General features: G+C 48.6%; 1 protein-coding gene across 3 annotated transcripts in view; it reads right to left on the bottom strand.

The window, feature by feature from the left end:
- znf385c (zinc finger protein 385C) overlaps positions 1 to 14,950 on the bottom strand; it is a 60,500-nt gene that overhangs the window by 33,094 nt on the left and 12,456 nt on the right. Inside the window, exon 1 of one of the 3 annotated variants that reach the window (XM_076144393.1) lies at positions 4,907 to 5,025. The exons of the other annotated variants lie outside the window; for them this stretch is intronic. Within the exon in view, the coding sequence (XP_076000508.1) occupies positions 4,907 to 5,009 (103 nt within the window). The 5' untranslated portion in view covers positions 5,010 to 5,025. Of the gene's footprint in view, positions 1 to 4,906; positions 5,026 to 14,950 lie in introns of those variants that run through there. 3 annotated transcript variants of the gene reach the window in all.

Raw genomic sequence — 14,950 nt, 5'->3', positions numbered from 1 at the left:
CAAGAGCAGCCGCGTTTAATAGACGGGACCGTTGTGGCGAGGGAGGAACAGATTAAAGAACAACGGAGGAGAAACAAGGGACAGAGAGAGAGAGAGAGAGAGAGAGACGCTCCATGCTGTGGGTTTCCCTTATAGTCCTGATATGTTTCAATCCCTTTCCACATCTCTCACACACTCTCTCTCTCTCTCTCAGTGTGTGTGTGTGTCTTTTCATTATCTGTGCTTTTTCTCATCTTTGTCTCTGTCTGCTCTTATAAGTCTTTAACTCGCTCTTGCCCCTGTAAGTCAAGGTCACGGCCTCAAGTGGAGCACACGAAGCCCACTTAACGAGAAAACCGCCTGCCTGCTCGAAAGTGATGGTTTCACATGTGCACACACACTCGCACAGCCCCCCCCACCCCTACACACACACACACACACAACCCTGAGATGTGATGTGTTGCCGTTTTCCCCTCCAAGGCCTCCATCTTTAGCCTTAGCGCCCAGGGAATGAGAGGCTAAGTGGTGAGGTTTTTTTGGCGTGGAGGGCATCACGGGAGCATTTCTCATGTTGTCAGATCTCCCGCCGGGCCTCGCATATGCCTACAGCTCATAGCATCCCCGAGCCATCACTTCAGCAGGCGGGCCGATCAAACCCACGCTGTCACTTCGGTGAAATGACTTGGACTGTCAGTCACACACCGGCATTATACCCACAGGGGAGCCAGAGGGGGCGAGCGAGGGGTTGAGCGAGGCGCAAGCGAGAGGTGCGCACGCAAACACGCCACTAGCAAGAGAGGACGCATGCCGTTTCCTGCACAGGCCGCATGCTGACATATTAATAGGTTCCACTACAAAGCCGATACAGTGGCGGTATAAGCGCACACACACACACACCAAAAAGATCTCATGAATATCTATGGCAGAGGCGGAGGTCAGAGGGAAATGGAACGCTCCAGTTACTTCATTGACTGCCGACCTCGCGGCTCCTGGCTGACCTCTGACCCCTCTGATAGACGCCTGCAGATCCATGCAGACAGGTCTAATCATTACAGCGCTCCGCCCACGCCTCATTGAAATGCAACACACACTCGCCGTGTCAAAATCCATTCTAACACACTCTAAGACCGTAACACTCACACTCATTTTATTGGGTTTTATTCCTTTAAATGTAGCCAATGTTGCCAGTTTCACCTCAGATCAAGCACATTTTCCCCATTTGGCATAAATGGAAACTTATTCTGGGTGTTTCTTGCTTTTTGAACCAATACATTCTGGGGTCAAATCCCAGCCAGTCCGTGACCCTGAAGGGGCTTTAAAGGAAAATGACTGAATGAATAAAACATCAACAGTAAAAATCCAGACTGCCGGCTTTAAAACAATCACACGGGGTGAAATCCACACATTCCCTCCTCACTGTGGCTCCGACGGTGGAGCGGCGGCGGCGGCAATGAGACATCAGGGATGCGACTCCCTCGCTTCACACTGCGGCTCACCCCCTCTTCATCGCAGAGAGATTTAAGGATACGCAGAATCCCAGAATAGTCCCTCTCCTTTAAAGTGCCGTTACTCCCTGGTCTGATCTCGACAGGGAAGGATGAAACGAGTCCACTCCAGGAATAGCGGCGGCGAGGATGAAAGAGCGTACGGGAGGAAGAGGAGTAACGGAGTGATAAAAGATCCGGAGAGGCGGCTCATTAAAGAGAAACAGAGCCACGCGTGAACACTCGGCGAACACCACAGGCTGCGATAAACTCCACTGTAGCGGAACAACACATAAAAAGCTGTGGGATGAGGAGCGTCCTGCTGTGTGCGTCAAACAATATATTACACCATTAAGTACAAGCTGAGGAAGAGCGGACAGGAGTCGTTACTGAAATGAGCTCATGTGAAATAAACCTCATTTTGGTTATGAATTTGACATCTGAGGTCTGTTTGTTGAGTTAAAATAGACCTTATTTGGCTTATTTGTCAGCCCCTGCACGTGTGTGTGTGTGTGTGTGTGTGTGTGTGTGTGTGTGTGTGTGTGTGTTTAGGTAGCGGTAGGTTGAGCAGGAGCTGGAGAGCCGCCACCTTCATCGCTCTGGCCAAGTAGAGAGACAGGAGACCCAGGAGATCCATCCATCATAATGTCTCACGCTGTACTCTCCTGCACAGCATGCATACACACACACACACACACACACACACACACACACACACACACGTGCCCACACACAGTCATCTCTCACAATGAGACATTCAGTCCAGACAGAAACCACACAGCTGCCTTAACCAAAAACACCCAAACCCTCTGAGAGAAATCCACCCACACACACACACCCCCACATGCGCGCGCGCGGCCGTGCAGGGATTGTTAGTCTAACTGGCTGAGGGTTTGATGGCGGTGCAGGTGTGGAGCTTGGTGGGAAGTGAACCAAAGCCTTCTGTCTAACAGCGCTGCCTTTTCATTATCCGTCCAGATTTACACCGTCCTCCACCTGCGTCACCACTTCAAACACACTCCCCGCAGCTTGGGAACCTCTCCTTGTCTCTGCATATTCCCAAAGCCGACACAAGGGCAAGCGAACACACACACACACGCACACACACAAACACACATCCCAAGGTTAATGGCGGCGCACTCTGCTCTCCGTGGGAATGTTCTATCTTTATAAAACATCTGTTTGCCGTACGGCTGAGAGGGAGAGAAGATCCTCCTCCACTTCAAACCTCCGCAGCTCGCAGGGTGCGGCTGCAGACTGTAACCCTAAACTCGCGTAAATAGCCCCGCGATGGAGTCTGGGCGCAGTTTAGCGGAGGTTAACCCCCCCCCCCCCCCGTCCTCGCATGCATCCCCGCCCCCACCCACCTCTGATCCCGCAGATAAAGAGGCATGAAAGGGGGAAGAATGGCACCCACTCCCACAGGGACGGGGCCTATAATCAAGCCTCCCACAGGCCCACTGCCCTGCACCCTGCCTGGGGGGGGCAAAGGAGGGGTGGACAAGGGAAGGGTGGAGTGAGCAAGGTCACCGAGCAGCCACACACACATACAACACCCACCCTCACTCTCTCCCTCTCTCTCTTGTACTGAATGGCAGAGGAGCCCTTAAAAGTCAATAACAAGGTATAAAATTGTCGTCATGGGGAAATAATGGCGGCCACTCAGTCAGCTCGGACTAAGTTGCGGCGGTCAGAGCTCTCCTCTGCCCGGCTAAGTAGCTTTTAAGGCGACGCCGTATCCAAGGTGAAATCAGCAGAGGACAAAGGCCCCAATTTGAGAGAGAGCGAGAACGAGAGAGAGAGAGAGAGAAAGAGAGAGAGGGGAGGGAGAGAGAGAGAGAGAGAGAGAGAGAGAGAGATATGACAACGCCAAGAGGAGCATTTTGGGGCGTCCTACATACGTCCACCCTCGCTCGCTGGGGGAAGCATGAGGCGACGAAAATGCCAGAAGTAAATATTTGGAAAAAATTCAAATGTGGCATCCATTTGCATGAGTCATTGGCCCATGATGTGCTGAAGCCATTTTAAGAGCATCGAGATCTCAAAGCTCCTCACAATCTCACTAATAACCAAATCTATCACACTCAGGAGTCGTGTGTGTGTGTGCCAGGCAGAAGCACTCCTCTCAAGTTACTGGACTGGAGTGTATTCCTGCTATGTTTGCAAATGATCTGTTCACTTTGTAAACACACACACACACACACACACACACACACACACACACACACACACACACACACACACACAGACACAGACACAGACACAGACACAGACACACACTCTCTCTCTCTCTCTGAGGGGCTCACACACTCTGGTTCAGCTGATTCCAAGCCATCAGACGTTTCTGTTGGATGCTGGAGCTAAATCGGTGTTTCAGCTCCTGAACACCACAGCTGCTGGTGCATCACGTATCCTTCAACTTGGCCCACGCAGGCGTCATCTTCATCTTCATCTTCTGATTTAATTGGCAATGAGATGACGTTCATTGCGCAATATAAGTAAAGAAGTTCACTTTATTCCTAATTTAACAGGTTTCCTGACATCAAATTCACTCCATATATAAATAATCTATATATATTTATATTTCAGGTTTGTATGAAGTTTGAGCCCACTTATAATTAAAAGCAGGTAACTTCCATTTTAAAATCGTTAAAATGGGAGAGATCAAGTCATTTCCATTGAATGTATTGATTGTCTCCACAAAAGGATCAGTTTGATTAACTTACTTCATCCATGAGAGGAGGATCGATCGTAGCTTTCAGGTTCAAACAATTCAATTCAATCAATATGAACTGGATCATAATTGTTGAATAGGGGGACTATTATTTATCTTCTTTAGGTTAAATATGTTGTAGACAAATGTCACATTGTTTACAGATCTAACAATGTGGAATACACATAAAACATCACAGGACAAAGAAAAGGAAAAGGAAAAGAAAGAGGTCAAATAAGTATGAAAGAATAACTAATCATCGTTCGGTTTACAGCGATCGATCCGTTTGTTTGTTGTTCAGCATAACTCGAGATGAAGATGAAGTCATCGGTGTGTGAACACGGAGCTCGACTGACTCGATTTAAACTGTTCAACGCGAGGAGAAGAAACGCGGAGGAATCCTGTAAACATTCACACACACACACACACACACACACGCACACACACACACACACACACACATTCATTCTTCGTCTCTTTTGCCTCTGTGACGTTCAAAGCGACTTTTTCCTGCTCTTCCTCTTCTTCTTCCTCTTGTGTTTGGCGATAATTCAGCCGCTCACTTCCCTCTGATGCCTTTCCTCCAAAAATACACAACGTCTCACCGGGGAGCGCAGCAACATCACCGCCGGGAACAACGGGAGTATCGCGTCGTGTGTGTGTGTGTGTGTGAGTGCGTGTGGCGTGCGTGTGTGTGCGTATGTGTGCGTGTGTGTGCGTGCGTTCTTACCGATCAGCATGGTGAGCCCGGCACCGTACCCGCGCCTCTCCAGCTCGGTGCGTAAAAGCGGCGGAGGCGTTACGCGCTTGTGTCCCCCGGAAGAAGAGGACATGCACCGCGGACAGGTGGAGGACACGGAGACGGAGTCCACGCAGCTGCTCCCCGGGGGGAGGAGGAGGAGGAGAGGTAGAGGGTCGACACTTCGCTCCCTCCGCTTCTGTGTGTGTGTGTGTGTGTGTGTAATATCAACTCTTTCTCCCCGGGAGTGTACCTTCCTCTTCCTTTTCCTCTCCGCGTCTTTGGCGACCAATTCCCCGGAAAATCTCACATCCGAGTGTCGCGCGTTAAATCCTCAGTAACAGAAACACAAAATCCTGCTGCTGCTGCTCCGCTCAGCCTGAAGGAGGAGAGGGACGACTGGAAGTGACTGTGCCTCCTCCCTCTCTCTCTCTCTCTCTCTCTCCCCTTCTCTCTCTTTCTCTCTCTCTCTCTCTCTCTCTCTCCCCTTCTCTCTCTCCCTCCCCCTTCTCTCTCTCTCTCTCTCTCCCTCCCACCCCTCTCTCTCTCCCCTTCTCTCTCTCTCTCTCTTCTTCTCTCTCTCTCCCTCCCGCTTGTCTCCCCCTCTCTCTCTCTCTGTCCCTCCTACATTCCAAAGGCACCTTTTAACCTGACAGCAAGGCACAGAGTTGGAAATTAGCCCCTGCTTTCCTGTTATTCCCTCCCCGTCACGTTCAGCTTTACATTACATTACATTTCTCTCTCAGCAGCATCGAGCTCCTTCTTTTTCAGTTTGACATCTTTTTAAAATACTTTAGCGTTTCCTGCCTGAGACGGTGAGACGCAGTGGCCGGGGACAGAAAAACGAGCCGGGTTTCATATAAGGACCTCATTTGTCTGCACACGTGACGGCACGAGGGTGTGTGAGAGGGTAGAGCAACGGCAGAGGGGCTGAAAGTGATGTGGCTTCTCTTATCTCAATCTTCTCACTTCCTGTCGTTCCGTCTTTGTCGTTTCAGTGTGTGTTTTTTGGTGAAGCTGCCACATATTCTGGGAGGCTATCAGGGATTCGGAATTGGCCAGACAGCACAGACAGCGTGCTCGTTTGGAATTCCTGTTTGTTGAAATGGCAGTGTGTCTGTGTGTGTGTGTATCTGTGTGTGTGAGCAAAAGCATAGATTATGGGTCGAAGAGCTTCAATTGCCGCGAAGCTTAGCTGTCCTGGAGCGACGCCAAAGCACATCTCCCAGGGTGCTATCAGGAACTTAATTACAGCATTAAATTGCTCCCTCTCTGCTTCTCTCCCCGCTCTCACTTCACTTCCCCTTCTTTCCTCCTTTCTTCCGCTTCCTGCTCACAATCCTCGACTCCTCAAGCTGCGTATCCATATAATCGTCGTGGCTTTCTTCTCTCCCTGCTCCTCTTGTTGCTCTTTCCCTCCCCTCCGCTCTGTCGCATTCGGGAAGATATGGTGAGGAAGGCCTTAGAAACTCTTCTCGTTTGGTTCCCACCGACAACCACAATCAAAGCAGAAACAGTGGACTCCAAACGGAGCAGATTTGGAGTCGTTGCGCTCGACTCTCTGCTCACGTCGCTGTTTATAAGTGACTTTTTGTGGCATATTTAGAGTTCCGTTCTGCAGCGTCACATTTGAAGTGTCAAAGTGGAACAGGGTGAGTCGAGGAGCAGATCAGCTCACAGATGGAGATCTGCTTCTAACTACTAAATACATCGCCTCTGACTGAGCGTATGTAGTGTGTGTGTGTGAGCTGTGTATTTCCCTTCTTTGCATCCGGGGCAGCAGCGGCCCCAGGAACTTCCCCCCCGGGGCAAAGGGGAGGACACGGGGGCAGCTGGGCAGTCCTGCTGCCTCGTGCCAACCGTGGGCTGGCTGGCTGGCACGCCGGCGTCAGGGCTAATTAGAGACACGGGAATGGCTCCCAGCCCTGCATCAGCCCGCCTCAGCCAGCAGGATTTGTTCTAGCCTATTTGCTCTATATGGTAATGGACGCACGGTCAGCAGCCATGGACGCGTCAGCCACGGTCACATTAGACAGCTGTGGCGACTAGACTGAGAGTATAGATATTGATAGCAATGGGAAATTAAATACTTAAAAATCTAATCGACTGTTTCTTAATTGTGAGTTTTATCGGCCGTTTAAGACCTTTAAAGCTTATCTATTTTGTATGCATTTTTTATTTCTCCTTGCTATTTGGGATTAGTGGGACCCAATGAGTATAAAACAAAAACAAGTGAAGAGTGTGATCATACGTGTGCGACATATGAACACTAGGGGGCAGCGAAAAAATGCCTAGACTTGAGGACAACAGGTTAAGTTAAGCACAAAGATGTATAAGGTGTAAGGAAGGACAACTGTAATGTCCCCATATGAGGACACAGGGTCTCAGGAGGTTAAATCAGGAATATTACTGAATGCTAAATCTGTATCAGTTTAGCTACACATTTTCTCATTCATCATAGTACCTAACTTATTGCACTTCTACTCTAGCTCTAGTTATGCTCTTAGCTGTTGGTTTAGGAAGGAAATGCGCTTACGATTTCTTGTGACCTGAAGTTCTTTTATCTACCTTTGTTGAACACACTTATTGTAAGTCGCTTTGGATAAAAGCGTCTGCTAAATGACCGTAATGTAATGTAATGTAATGTAATGTAATGTTCCATTAAGATTGGTGTCCTAGGGAAAAATTATCTGCATCTGCCTCAAAATCTCATCAACTCTTACTCGACCCGGCCTCCTGGCTTGATTACATCACCTCCTTTACTCGTTCCAGAGTAGAGAACAAGCCGCTGAAACTCGATGTCATATAGACAGACTTGGTAAGATGGGAACTAATTGCAGAGCAGACGGAACAGACGGTGTCGTATCATCCACGCCATTCAGCCAGGTGACGGCACGCGGTGATGTAATGTAACACGCCAAACTCCGAACAAACAGACCAGTCAAGTCGCACACTCAAACCGAACACGTTGCTCATTTCGCTCAGCTGTCATATTGTGGGAAAGCGGCAGCCGGGGCAAAGCAAATAGAATCTGACACCGTTGTTTCTCCTCTCGAGCCGAGAGAGGAGGATCCCTCCCGCAGTCAACGGCGGTGAAATATCAACAGCGTGTACTGGGTTGCCGAGAGCCCCGAGTAGCTATGGTGATGAGTGAGGGACCCCGGGGAGAGTAGAAGGTCAAACCCCCACAATCAAGACGACCGAAATTAAGCCGTCTCTCCTCTCCACCTTCTTGTCTGTAGTTCTGCGCCTCGCCAAACAGTACAAAGTCGCTACTTGCTCATGCAGCATGAAGGGAACAAACACACACATCAACACCGAGAGTGGGAGGATTACATTTGGGAGCGAGTTGCCGAAAAGTAACAGGAAGGCATTTTGTCCGTTTGGATGGTTTTAAGGGCGTGAACGTAAGATGACCACGATCCGATCCACATTCTCCTCCTCACAGAACACAACCTGCCATTAGCTGATGGCGGCAAACAGCCAGCGAGCTCGTCTGTAGCGTTTCCACGTGAACTGCGTCTGCCTCCCGATCAATACCCGGCGAGGCGTGACAGAGTCGTGAGGGACCACCTTTTCACTCTCCAATATGCGGTGAGAATGACACAGCGGTTTCAGTGTGTGTGTGTGTGTGTGCGTGCGTCGGGGTGGTGCGATTAGCTAAACAACACACGACACACACCGCCCGCCACTCCTCTGGGTTAATGACTACTGATGCGTGAAGCAGTGCCAATTGCATAGTTAGACGCAGGTCACCCTTCCTGCCCCTCCCAGGTACGTAAGATGCCTTCACCTTTGCCACTCAATCATTACAAAACTTGTGCAAACACTTACAGTACTGACTGACAGGGTAGATAAAAAGATAGTAAAGAAGCTCTCCCTCTCTCTCCCCTTCACTCTCTCTAAACCCTGAAAGTCTGAAACCCAGGCCTTCTCTCTCTCTCTCTCTCTCTCTCTGTCCTCCTCTCTCCTGTCAATTTGCCTGATTCGTCGCCATATTTTATCCTCTCTCTCTCGTCTCGCTAAACCCTTCGTTTGTCTCACTGCATCTTCCGACAACTCACTCTCTCTCTCTGTCTCTCTCTGTCTGTCCCTCTCTCTCTCTCTCGCTCTCTCTCTCTATGCCAAACAAACAAATGAATGGGCGAGCGTGGAGATGGAGCGTTACCAGAGCATAACGGCCCGGGCACCTGACTGGCTGACTGACGGGGGGAAGAAAGTAAAAGAACTAACTAAGTGACAGAGAGACTGACAGGAGGTTGGCGAGGCGCTGAGAGGGTCGAGTGAGAGGGGAGACAGAGGGAAGGGCAGGTAATTTAAAGATGAGACAAAGAGAGAGAAAGAGAAAGAGAAAGAGAGAGAGAGAGAGAGAGAGAGAGAGAGAGAGAGAGAGAGAGAGAGAGAGAGAGATGCTGATGGGCAAAGAGTGAGAGCAAAATGAACTGTCAAAGATTTCCGGTGTGTTTTTGTCTATAAACGGTCAGGTGTCTCAGGATGGACGTCGTCCTCATCGGCTGTCACTCAACGCCATGTTTGCTTTCAAATAATGATGAAGAGGAGGAGAGGACGTCAAATACTACCATCATACCAGTTAACCCCAGAGCAGGGAAACAACGCTGTCGTCTCAGTCTGACACTGCAGAGGAGAGAGGAAGAATCTGTGTGTGTGTGGGGGTGTGTGTGTATGTGTGTGTATGTGTGGGGGTGTGTGTGTGTTTTGCACTTGTAAGCTCTGCTACCTGCACATTCCATCTCATCACTACGGGAGAGAGGACGCCCCATTTAGCATCACTGTCACATACGGTTTCACAGAGAGACAAACACAAGAAGAGACATCGCGAGAGTGTGTGAGTGTGTGTGTGTACGTGTGTCTGCTGTGTGAGTGGCTTGTGGGGAAAATAGAGAAAGATGAATTCCCTAACATTAATAAATCATCAATGTGTTTCATCGCTTTGGTTTGGTTCACAAGAGGAGGATGAAAATGAAGGAGGATGAGGAGGAACACGAAGAAGAGGAAGAGAAGGAGGAGGTGAGGGAGATCAGGTGGGGGCTGAGAGGGAAAAAAAGCAGATGGGATCTGCTTCATATGGAAAGATGTATAGACAGGACAGAACAGGAAGTGCAAGAATTTTGATGTACCTGTGCTGTAGGACTGTAGGTCGGTTGATCAATTCTGTAATAAAGTTCCAGAAGCACCTTCACACACTTGACTCGTCTCCCAGATTCATAACCATGACAGTGTTGTTTGCTGCTGTGCTCCCCAGAGGCTGAATCCTATTTTTCTTAAACCAAGATCTCTCCTCTCGTTTCCCAAAATATCAAAATCCGCTGGGCAGATAGAGAGCAGATGTTCTGTGCTCACTCACTCATGATCCCCAGAGGATGGATCCTTCACCCATTGGTTACTCCTTCAAGACAAAACGGTCAAATTTGCATGCGAGGCGTACTAGAATCTAGCATCCAGATTGCCGTGAGCATGGTTTGTTGGATTACGTTCATCTTCCCCAGAGGCTAAACCCCTGTGATTTGTTCTGATCCCGAGGCTTTTCCTCCAGCTGCACCCTCAGGACAAACATCAGCTTTCACATCAGCTAATTCTTGAGTGTTGCGGGTTGTAATTAACATAACCGCTTCAGGTTATTAAACACTCCTCAGATAGAAATCTCAATTCAAATTCCCCAGAGGATAAGCCTGCACACAACTGTGGTTAGTTGTTTACATAACCAATTCCTGTAGTTTGATTACATTAGTCTGCTCCTGCGTGACACAAACTCTTACGACCAGTGCTGCAGCAGGAACGAATAACGGCCGATTGTACTTTTATATTCCATAATTACTGCCTCTGGTACTCCAAACTATAATTACAGGAGTTCCTACGTTTAAACAAAATCCTTTCACTGTGTCGTCAGCGAATTTAGAGTGAATTAGAAGAACAAATGAGACATTATGGTTCTGAAATATTTCCGAGTTCAAGCAGAAACGCCTTAATTTTGCTCCTTCAGAGTCGGAATTTGGAAAATATGGAAATAAGGCGGGACGGCTGACGTAAAGGAGGAAAGGAGCCAAGGTGAAACACAAACATTGACACAAGACCAAAATGTGATTAAAAATTTTCAAATCTATCTCTTATTCATAATCAGAGGCTGCAGGCTGCTTTGTTTATTTGTTTGTTTGTTACCAGGAACTCAAAAAAGGTTGAATTTTGAAGAAACTAGAGAGATTTTCTGAAATATATCAGGCATATTTATCTCATGATTGCTTATCAGTAGATGAAATTGGGTCCATGCAAGTATATTTAAAATGGTTTCTCCCGATGAATGCTTAGTTTTGTCTTAGGCAAGTGTATTATACAATCATTTTCATTTTCATTTGGATTAAAATGAAAACAAACAGCCTCCTTCTTCCCCCGTAATGCACTCTCATCAGATACTTACTCACCTTGAGAGTTTGTGTTTCTCCGGCTTTGATGAATCAGGCAGCGTTTGGTCTGTTTGTGGACTCGGATAAAGAGAGAGAGGACGAGTCATTGTTATTGTGCAGCTGCAGATAAGGCTGCGGAGTTCAAAGCAGAAAGAGCTCCAGCATATTAAATAAATGTGATGTGGCCGGTTGGACGTCCTCATACTCAGACAAGGTCGACTCGCTTTGTTTGAGGATCAGCCACACACGTGGAAGTATGTCCGACCGGTCTGTGTGCATCAGTGTGTCAATATTCAGCCCTGGAAACAGCTACGACACAAAGACGCGGGAAGGAAGCAGACTAACACAACACGACAACGATGGAAGCGAAGCAGACCGAGAGAGAGAGAGACAGAGGGCGGAAAGAGAGACGCCCGGGGGAGAGGGGAGGGACGACTCGGGGCGGAGACGTGCGATGGAGCGAGAGACGAGGGAGGATATTGAAGGTGAGAGGGGAATGAAAGAGCGATGGACGGACGGACGGCTGACGACTGCTGGAAAACCTGTTCTTCAAAATAAAAGGGGCCCATAACGGAAAAAGCCAGTATTCATATCTGCTGATGTGATCCTGAACCTGAACCTAAACCTGAACCTGAACCTGTCTGTCTGCAAAGTCCTTCATTCGGAGCAACATTAACAAAGCAAACACAGCCCGAAAAATCGCACATTCAGCCTTAAAGTCATATTTGTTGACGTTGACATGAGAGTTATTGATTCCCACAGAGCGACGGAATGGAGGAAAGCAGGGGGAGAGAAACAACTCATGATGTAAAGGAAACGCTTTCCAGTCACATTCTGACATTTTCTGCCACACTGAAACAGAATCACAAGTTCTCTAAATATTTGATGATTGACAAAATTGTGGCTTTATGAACACAAAAACGAAAGAATGAGCAAATATTAAGGAGCCTTACATGGAAAAACTGTTCGAACGCTTAGCTCTAATGACGTGTGTGTGTGTGTGTGTGTGTGTGTCAGTGTATGACGCAGCTGAGGCTTTGCCATGTGGAGTGAGAGACAATGGCGGCGTGCTAAAGGTCTAGTGCCAGGCCTGCTGAGAGTCGTTTCACTGCCATTCAACCGGATAAAATATCACAGCAGTCGTGGTCTGCGCCCGATGTGTGTGTGTGTGTGTGCGTGTGTGTGTAGTCAGGGTGTGTGTAGCCAGCGTGCCAAGGTGTTTCGTGTCCTATTCGTGCCGTGCCAGACGGACAGACAGGCCCCGTGGTTTCTGCTCCTGCAAGAGTGAAGGGACGACGGCGGCTCGATGCTTTCCTGTTTTTCCCTAGCTGTCCACCCTCCCGACTACCCCACTACACACACGCCCACCCGCCCACCCAGCGCAGGACCCAGGGTCACATGGGTGCTGCGGGCAGCTTCACGTCCCATCATTTCCCGTGGCGGACTGTCAGTGCGGATCAGGGCGCCATGCGAGTCTAACGCTGACGAGGTGAGACAGCTCCACTCTGACCGGGAGGCTGCTGGACCGAACACAATCTGCAGGCACCAACACACACACAACCCCCCTCTCAACACACACACACACACACAACCCCCTCTCTTCCACACACACACACACACTGTATACACACACACACTTGGTACAATCCTGTTTCTGTGTCACTACCTCAGAAGCATGAGTAATTTCACAAACACATTCTCGTGCTCGTCTGTATTCTCTTCGGTTATGAATCTGAATTATGACATTTACACTTTAAATTATGCCGTGGAAAAAAAAGAGATCCGACAGTATTTCATTTTCACTTGGATTGTTTGCTGTGAAATGAAACAAATCTCTCAGGTCCTGCAGTCTCTCTCTCTCTCTCTCTCTCTCTCTCTCAAACATTTGGGACAAAGTCTGACCGGCACAAATCAACACACTTATCCAGGCGGTGACAAGGAGAGAGAGAAGAGACTACAGGGAGTTCTGTTGCTGGAATCCATCTTTGGCTGCAGCCTTGGAGGAGGTGATGGCCTGTTATCTGTCACAGCTTACACCTGCACGCCATCTGTGTGCGTATGTGTGTGTGTGTGTGTGTGTGGGATCGCTGCTCTGCTGACGTGGATGTGCTTTGCCTTGCATATGGCAACACATCATTGCTGTCAAGACGACCCGGGACAGACATACGCCTGTGGTGTGGGTTTCTGTGTGTGTGTGTGTGTGTGTGTGTGTGTGTGTGTGTGTGGCGTAAAGCGACATGGTGATATGACAAACAAGGCAGAGGCAAGTGTCGGGACAAAAGAGCAGCGGCCGTCGCGAAGAAACACAATTTTCTTTAAAAAACAGACAGACAGACACTGAGGGCTAACGGTGCGGAGAGAGAGAAGAAGAAGAAGAAGAAGGGGGGGGGGGGTTGACTGACAGAAGAGTTGGAATAATGGATGGAGGCAGTGACAGGGAATCAATGTGACGAAGAGACAACAGATAGACGGATGCTGTCAGGGGAGGAAAAGTGGAAGAAGAGCAGCGTTTTATATTGAAACTTGCAAAATGGAGAGCGAGAGCCAGAGAGAGAGAGCGACAGAGATAGAGACACAGAGAGAGAGAGAGAGAGAGAGAGAGAGGGAGAGAGAGAGAGAGAGACAGAGACACAGAGAGAGAGAGAGGGAGAGAGAGAGACAGAGACAGAGAGAGGGAGAGAGAGAAAGAGAGTGTGTGTGTGTGTGTGTGTTGCAGCCACTCTGTGAACCCAAACCGACTAATCAGAACCAGCTGAGGATGTGGGAAAGTGTACTTAACTTATCTTGGTGTAATGAACCACAGTGAGACTAAAGTACTGCATTCACAAAGTAAACAGTTTATCTGAAGCAGGATTGTGTGTGTGTGTGTGTGTGTGTGTGTGTGTGTGTGTGTATATAAGGTAAATGAGCTTCGGTTCGGCTGAAAAAAGGAAGGAGGTGTAAATGCTTGTAAACTTAGCAAAGTCAAAGTCATTGAAATCAGGAAATTGTCCAAGTGAGAGTCCATGTGGGACAAAAATGTCTCCACTCGTCCCACATCTGTGGTATGAACCAAACCATCATCATCGTTATGATCATGATCATCATCAACATCCCAAAAAGTCACACACCAACAAATCAATCAACCATAATTTTTGAGCTTTGACAGGAAAACGGTAGGAAATGTTTACGCCGACGTAATTTATCGTGTGTGTGTGTGTGTGTTAAAATGTGGTCATCCTGCAGGGATTTGAAGGGCAGCAGAGATTAATGGCGCCACTCTCAGTCAATCCCTCAGCTCTGCCCCTGCTGGAGAGTGTTGAGATAACGGCCATCGGGCCTCGTCTGATTAATCTGACTGGGTCGTTAAAAACACACACACACACACACACACACACACACACACACACACACACACACACACACACACACACACACACACACACACACACAAACACACACACTGAAACACAGTACTCTGACAATCACCACACTGCACTGTCAGCCATTTTAAGAGTGTCGCTGTGAAAGCAAGGGGGGAGAAATGGAAAAGGCTGCTGCTCTTCATCGCATAACATCTTGAATCTGCCTTTCACAACGGCTCACACAAGCATGTCAGGGAGGGGGGTGGGGTGAT

Source organism: Genypterus blacodes, unplaced genomic scaffold (genome assembly GCF_046128005.1).
Source record: "Genypterus blacodes isolate CSIRO-AG114 ecotype Tasmania unplaced genomic scaffold, CSIRO-AGI_Gbla_v1 ptg000028l_1, whole genome shotgun sequence".
In the NCBI taxonomy this organism is placed as follows: Eukaryota; Metazoa; Chordata; class Actinopteri; order Ophidiiformes; family Ophidiidae; genus Genypterus; species Genypterus blacodes.
The sequence above is the reverse complement of the archived record's forward strand: the minus strand, read 5'-3'. Positions and strand labels throughout refer to the sequence as shown.